Raw genomic sequence first — 8,240 nt, 5'->3', positions numbered from 1 at the left:
AGATTGCTTTTGCTATTTGGGGTCTTTTGTGTTTCCATACAAATTGTGAAATTTTTTTTTCTAGTTCTGTAAAAAATGCTAGTGGTAGTTTGATAGGGATTGCATTGAATCTGTAGATTGCTTTGGGTAGTAGAGTCATTTTCACAATGTTGATTCTTCCAATCCAAGAACATGGTATATTTCTCCACCTATTTGTATCATCTTTAATTTCTTTCATCAGTGTCTTATAGTTTTCTGCATACAAGTTTTTTGTCTCCTTAGGTAGGTTTATTCCTAGATATTTTATTCTTTTTGTTGCAATGGTAAATGGGAGTGTTTTCTTAATTTCACTCTCAGATTTTTCATCATTAGTGTATAAGAATGCCAGAGATTTCTGTGCATTAATTTTGTATCCTGCTACTTTGCCAAATTCATTGATTAGCTCTAGTAGTTTTCTGGTAGCATCCTTAGGATTCTCTATGTATAATATCATGTCATCTGCAAATAGTGACAGCTTTACTTCTTCTTTTCCTATTTGGATTCCTTTTATTTGTTTTTTTTTCTCTGATTGCTGTGGCTAGAACTTCCAAAACTATGTTGAATAAGAGTGGTGAGAGTGGGCAACCTTGTCTTGTTCCTGATCTTAGTGGAAATGGTTTCAGTTTTTCACCATTGGGAACAATGCTGGCTGTGGGTTTGTCATATATGGCCTTTATTATGTTGAGGAAAGTTCCCTCTATGCCTACTTTCTGCAGGGTTTTTATCATAAATGGGTGTTGAATTTTGTCAAAAGCTTTCTCTGCATCTATTGAGATGATCATATGGTTTTTCTCCTTCAGTTTGTTGATATGGTGTATCACGTTGATTGATTTGCGTATATTGAAGAATCTTTGCATTCCTGGAATAAACCCCACTTGATCATGGTGTATGATCCTTTTCATGTGCTGTTGGATTCTGTTTGCTAGTAGTTTGTTGAGGATTTTTGCATCTATGTTCATCAGTGATATTGGCCTGTAGTTTTCTTTCTTTGTGATGTCTTTGTCTGGTTTTGGTATCAGGGTGATCACCATTATTTTTAACAAATGCTTATTTATTTCTTCACGTGGTCTGGGCAGATCTCCAAAAAGCAGCAACCATGCAGTGTTAGCGTGGTGTCACAATATTAGGAATTGCATAACAGACCATATGCATTCTGAGTGGTAAAGGGGATTTCCCTTTGAAAGAGACCATGCAGGTAATTTGAATTTTAGCAGGTACAGAACTAAATCAGCATAGTCAAAGCAAGTTAGAAAGCTTCCCTAGAGGGACTTTAGCTATAAGCTGAAGACATCTTACATTTTAAGGAGAATTTCTAATCAATACACACATATATGAGAAACTCTGTAAAGAAGAACATTTATTTTCCCAGTATATGTAGGGCTGGGGGTGGGGACAATGCTGATTGTCAAACAGAGAGCTTTCCTACTTCTTTTTTTTCTGTTTCTCTAAAATCCCTGCTGAACCACAGTGCCCAATCCCGGCTTCACAGTCCATGGGGACAGACTGTGGATTCTGCTCTAGGACCTGAGCTGAACCTGTCACTGGGAGAACTTCTCGCCTCCAACCTCATGTTGCTGTGGCCATTGCTTCTGGTCCTTGGTGGGTAGGATGCTGGAGCAGGATTTGGGGGCAGACAGGGCAGAACCACCTGTGTCTGGGAATCCCAGCACCTCTTCTTCTGTTGCTGGGATGAGCAGGAATGGGCTTCAGCTTCCAACTCAGGACCAATAGGTAATATGCAGATGGATACTGAGCAGAGCATGGTTCCCAGGAAAAATAAAGTACTGTGAGTTTCTTTTCCAAATACTGATGCCTTCTCCCTTTGTTTAATAACCATTTCTACTTTGATCTCTAGGAAAATTGGAAAACTTCTTAAAAGGACATCAAAGGAATTTTCTGTTAAGGTAAATTCTGTTTCTAGCCCATTTAAATCCTACTCTGCCCCCAACCCCACTTCCACTTCAAGCTACCACATTTTTGGCTAAGCTCTAACTTTCCTAGACTTAAATTTTGGAGAGGCTTCAAAGATGATGAGATGAGATTGTGGTTTTTGCTGATTAATATGACTCTTGCATACGGATGCAAATACAGTACTAGATCTAAACAGGGAAAAAGGGAGAAACAGTATCAACTAGATGTGAGAGGACACCTCCATTTCCTTCCTGGCCCTTCCTGGCTTGTGTGTTGCCACCTGGCAGGCAAAATGTCTCAAAAATAAAAATATAGACTTAAAAAGAGAAGGTGGAAGAGGAGAAAATCACAAAACTTCTGAGATTTTACCTACAAAATAACCAACTTCTGGTAAATGAGATGGACTGTGTTTATAAACTGTGGGTCTTACAAAACAAGTATTTGATTCTACGAGACTGTTGCTTGTGAGTCAGGGAAGAAGGAAAGATGGAGGGGAAAAATAGGAGGGAAAATAAATAGAGAAACTGAGGGAGGGAGGATAGAAGGGAAGGGAGGATGGGGGTAGAGGGAAGAAGGGATAGAAAGAAAGGGAAAAAGAGAGTTGTTGGGAAGGTTCTTAAAGGGTTATAACTTTTTTTAAAAAGATCTTTATCCTTGTCTTGTGGTAACTCTCTGACTGTTCTCTCACAGCTCCTCTCAGGGTGCAGTCAGGTGAGTTACTTGCTTTTTCATTCTTTTCGGTCTCTGGGAATCATACTTATTCTTCCATGCAAAGAAGGTACCGCCTCTCCCAGCCTCCCAGGGATCAGGGCCTGGACTGGGGTAGAGAGAGCAGGAGGCCAGTGTCTCACCCTAGTCCCAGCCAGGGCAGGAATACTCCAGTGTCACATTCATCTTTGTTACCTGCCTGCTTGATGGGCGAAAGACCCTACCCTGACCCTCCAAGGCAATGAATTCTTTTCCCTTTACTATTAAGCCCTGGGACAGGAAAGAAGTTAACTGTGAAGGAAAAGCAAACAATGCAATGTACTGTTGGGAAAACGTTCTCCTGGTTCTGGCCACAGGACCTCAACGGCCTCCACCAGAAGCACTGGAGGCAGTGATGGAAAAATATTTATAACAGAGAGAAAACCAGTGGGCTAAGGAGATGCTCTGCATCAAACAAGAACTTCCCTCAATCTTTTATTTGGATTACAAACTACTCATGCCTAACTTGTTTTCCTTTCTTTCTTTTTTTTAAATTAGAATTCTAATGTAATGAAATAAAGAGGAAAGCTTTGTTTTATATTAGACTGGAAGGTTACATTTTCTTCCTGAATCATTCCTTTGAGAAAGTATTCATTCTATTATAGGGAGGGGAAGTGATACTTATAAATCTAGTACTGTTATGTCTGATGATATAAATTACATTATATCTGACATAATTTTAAGCAAGAGTGTTCTTAACACATTAGAGGGTCTCTGAATCAGCCGCATAGGATCCAGTGAACTCCCTGAAATCATGGTAAAATGTGTGCATATGTACAATTGTACCTTCCTCTAGGGAAAGTGTCTGTAAGTAATATGTCAACGTTAAAGGCCACTTATGGTCCAATCCTTGTTCCAGGCTCAGTGTAAACTGGAGTCATCATTTCTTATTCTCTCTTGCCCTGTCATTATTACCAAGTTGGTCACATAAATCTTATTTCTCAAATGTTTCTTTAATCAAATAGATTTCACCTCTATAATCTTTACTGGAAAACTTGCCCAGTCTCAATGTGGAGGAAGAAACCTTTTGGCCTCCAGGAGGGCTTAAGACTTCTTTTTCTTTATCAATATTTATGCCCCCCTCGCCCTCCACCCCAACCTCCTAGTCTAATGGTGGAACTTTCAAAGTGGCTAAAAGGTATGGAGTAGTTGTCTCTGAACTTATATGATCACTTTGCTCTATCAAGAAAAACATTTTCAGCATGTACTTTAAATGTATTACATAGATATAGATCCCTATATTGATGGTGAATGTTGTAAAACATTCACAAAAACAGAACATTTTGGGGCTTCTCTGGTGGTGCAGTTGTTAAGAATCCACCTGTCAATGCAGGGGACACGGGTTCGAGCCCTGGGCCGGGAAGATCCCACATGCCACAGAGCAACTAAGCCCGTGCGCCACAACTACTGAGCCTGTGCTCTAGAGCCCCCAAGCCACAACTACTGAGCTCACGTGCCACAACTACTGAAGCTCACGTGCCTAGAGCCCGAGCTCCACAACAAGAGAAGCCACCACAATGAGAAGCCCACGTGCCACAACGAAGAGTAGCCCCTGCTCGCCGCAACTAGAGAAAGCCACACGCAGCAACAAAGACCCAATGCAGCCCAAAAAAGTAAATTAAAAAATTTTTAAAAAAAACAGAAAATGTTTTGATGAGGAAAGATGAGACAATGTTTCATATAATATGAAAGTTCTAAATGCTTTCTCTCCACCTCCTTATGGATCCCATTTTGCATGTTTTTAAAATTGAAGTATAGTTGATTTACTATTTTCTGTTAGATTCTGGTTTTCAGCAGAGTGGTTCAGTTATACATATATAACTGAATATATGTAACATATATATACTTTTTCATATTCTTTTTCATTATAGGTTATTACAATATATTGAATATAGTTCCCTATGCTATACAGTAGGACCTTATTGTTTATCTATTTTATATATAATAGTTTGTATCTGCTAATCCCAAACTCCTAATTTATCTTTCTCCCCCTTTCCCCTTTGGTAACCATAAATTTGTTTTCTATGTCTGTGGGTTTGTTTCTATTTTGTAAATAAGTCCATTTGTATCATATTTTAGATTCCTCATATAAGTGACATCATATGATATTTGTCTCTCTCTGACTTACTTCACTTAGAATGATAATCTCTGGGTCCATCCATGTTGCTGCAAATGACATTATTTCACTCTTTTTTATGGATGAGTAGTAGTATTCCATTGTATATATTGTATTGTATATACGACATCTTCTTTATCCATTCATCTGTCAATGGACATTTAGGTTGCTTCCGTGTCTTGGCTATTGTAAATAGTGCTGCTATGAACTTTGGGGTGCATGTATCTTTTTGAATTAGAGTTTCACAGATCCCGCTTTGAAGACTGGATCTTGACACAATGAGAGAAGACCCTGAGAGCTGGCACTCCTTCCCTCCACCATAAATTTGTGGCTGGAGGGGTGAGCTGGGCAGACAGCCTAAGCAAAACCTCTCAAGTCCAGTCTCTTTCTCCATTCCATTCCTTCATGTCTGACACCACCTCTGTTTTACCCTGAAGGGGAATGATCCAAAGTTCAGGCCTGGGATTAAGATTTTTACCAGAACAACAAACATTTTCTCTGCAATTCATCCCAATGTGCTATAATTCCAAACTGATTTTTGATAATTTCTAGCTCCATTGCCAACTGAAAAATTTCCCCCCAAAAAAGCCCAAGGCTGTAGGGCTGGGTCACAGAGCAGTGTGGTGGCTGGCTACTCCTTCTTCAAGGATGGTCACACCCTGAGATCAGACTGGAGCTCACCAGAGTTTTGGATCTCATCAATACGGAAGGAAGACTCAGGATATTACTGGTGTGAAGCGCTGACAGCATCTCACAGTGTCTCAAAGCAGAGACACCAATCCTATATACAAGTGCAGACTGAGAATCAGCGCAGGACTGCCGGGCTGGGTGGCACAGAGAAGAACAGTAGCTCCCATTCACACCTGTGTTTGTCTTTTCAACTGTGCTTCCCCCATCCCCATGGGTGTGGGGGCTACAATGACCCATCTGGGTTCTGCTTTATTAACTGCTACCATGGCACCATTTCCCAATAGCTTTGCTCTCCCTGTCAGAAAATAAGCCCTCTCTGGAGCATTTATGTATGCCTAGCACTGAAGTATACTCAGTGAACCAAGAGATAAATAAATCATGGTCTCTGTCTGCAGAGAATGACCCCCAACTAGGAGGCACATTTAACCCAGGTAGAGCAATGAAGGAACAAAGTGATGATGGTGATAATGATGATGAGATGATGATGATGATGATGATGATAAGGATCCCCAGCATTTATAAAAAGTTTACTAAATGCTAAGCCTGAAACCAAGCTGTTGTACTCAATTCAGAACCCCTCTGATGCTCAGAAATATTTGCAGAGGGGAAGACTTGTAGAAAGTTTACCAAGTACTAGGAAGGCACTGCTCAGAGCAGTTTTATGTTTAGTCCTCACAGCAACCCTGTGAAGTAGGGTGAAAGTATCTGTAAAATGGATACTACTGTCATCCCCATTTTACACATGAGGAACTGAAAGCACAGAGCTGTTAAATGGCCTGCCCAAGGGAATCCAGCAAATAAATGGCACAGCGGGAATTTAAACCCAGGCACTCTGGTACCAGTGTTTGCCCTTTTAACCACCTTGTTACATTTCTACTTCAGCCAGGCCCGTGGAGGGTGGTACCAGTAATAGCTACCATTTGCTGGACATCTCCCGTGTAATGGGTTCTTTATACATCTTGTATCATCTTTGTTGTATCTTGTTTCATCTTCATGAGAACTCTATGAAGTTGGTATGATTATCCACACTTTATCTTTGAGAAAACTGAGGATCAGAGAGATTAATTTATCTACCAAGATCATGCAATGAATAAGTGGACTTCCTCTGCTCCCCCCCCAACCATACGCACTGCCCCAAGTTTATCTGGAGATCAGGAAGGAGTAAGATCGCTGTAGGCTGTGGGCATTAGTGAAGGCTAATGAGTGTGGAGAAAGTGCAAGTTTGAATTTTTGGAGTGTTCAGTAACAGGGTGATCCTTCCTGAAGGGCCTCAGCATGCATCTCCCCGATAAAAACTACCCCTCTGCCTAAATCTTCTACCAGCTCCACCTGCCATAACGCTCAGCAGGTGGTAACAGCTTCCACATCAGGCCCTCACCTGCCCTCTTATGTTTACACAGGAATCCCCGTGTCTGGAGTGTTCCTGGAGACCCAGCCCCAGGGGGACCAGGCGGTCGAAGGGAAGATGCTGGTCCTTGTCTGCTCTGTGGCTGAAGGCACAGGGGACACCACTTTCTCCTGGCACAGAGGGGACACGAGGGAGAGTCTGGGGCAGAAAATTCAGCGTTCCCAGAGAGCAGAGCTGGAGATCCCTGTTATCAGGGAGAGCCACGCAGGGGGCTACTACTGCACCGCTGACAACGGCTACGGCCTCATCCAGAGCGAGGTGGTGAACGTCTCCGTGAGAAGTAAGTAGCACTCTCCTAATTAACCAGAGAGTCCCAACTGGGGTCAGTTTCCTTCTGTGGCAGTGAGGATGTTCCAAGGATGTTATGGAGCAGGGCCGTGAAGAGGTTAAGAAGCCATCTGAACATGCTAGGATTGTTACTGCAATGGTGGTGGCAGGGGTGGCAGTGGCTACAGTGGCAGAAGAGCTAAAGGAGGGTGACAAGGGGAGACAGGAGGCAGGCTACGTGGCACAGCCAGAGGCACGCTCTCCAGAACTTATCAAAGCTCTACGGGAACTGTCTCTGCAGTGTTAGATCAGGAGGTGCGACAGTGAGAAAAAATCCCCGGGGCTCGAGGGATACTGTGTGGACACTTGGGTGAGGATGGAGTGGATTATAAGTCTGTGCCGGCATGAGAGACCCTCTTTGATGGACCATCCTGCCTTTATCAGTTCCAGTGTCACATCCTGTCCTCACTATCAGTACTTCTGGGGCCCAGGCCTTCACTGGGGACGTGGTGGAGCTTCTCTGTGAGGACAAGAGAGCATCTCCCCCCATCCTATACCGGTTTTATCATGAAAATGTCACCCTGGGGAGCACTTCGGTGCCTTTTGGAGGAGGAGCATCCTTCAACCTCTCTCTGACCACAGGGCATTCTGGGAACTACGCCTGCGAAGCCGACAATGGCCTGGGAGCCCACGCCACGGGAAGGACAAGTCCAATGTCTCCTTCCTGCCATTATGCCAAACTACGGCTTGTGCGTCCTTTCCATGGATTTTCCTCTCCCTCAGGGAATCGAAGCTAGCCTAGAGAGCCTGTCAGCTCTTCCAGCCTCTCCTTCTCATTGGTCTAAACAACAGCATCACTGGCCTTCCTGTTTTCCTGTCACTTACCTCATCAGATAGGTGTGAAATAGGTACTGTAGTAGAATCAAGGCAGTACTGGAAAGTGTACACTCAGCTCTCAGCAAGCAAAGAGTTACAACCAAGCCCTGTAAATACTTCAGGAAAAAGTAGAAACCCCATGAACAAACCAGATTCTAGGATTCAAAACTTTACTAGGATTATCTCATTTAATCTCCATTAACAACT

General features: G+C 42.7%; 1 protein-coding gene across 1 annotated transcript; it reads left to right on the top strand.

Annotated features, from left to right (window-relative positions):
* The first annotated feature begins 3,786 nt into the window (after positions 1 to 3,786).
* Positions 3,787 to 7,954, top strand: LOC102996394 (Fc receptor-like protein 2). Its single transcript, XM_007118350.2, has 4 exons — positions 3,787 to 3,814; positions 5,345 to 5,602; positions 6,883 to 7,170; positions 7,602 to 7,954. Exons 1-4 carry the CDS (start codon positions 3,787 to 3,789, stop codon positions 7,952 to 7,954), a joined length of 927 nt encoding a protein of 308 aa, XP_007118412.2.
* The last annotated feature ends 286 nt before the right edge of the window (positions 7,955 to 8,240 follow it).

This window comes from Physeter macrocephalus, chromosome 4 (assembly GCF_002837175.3).
Source record: "Physeter macrocephalus isolate SW-GA chromosome 4, ASM283717v5, whole genome shotgun sequence".
In the NCBI taxonomy this organism is placed as follows: domain Eukaryota; kingdom Metazoa; phylum Chordata; class Mammalia; order Artiodactyla; family Physeteridae; genus Physeter; species Physeter macrocephalus.
This window is presented reverse-complemented; position numbering and strand designations above follow the sequence as displayed.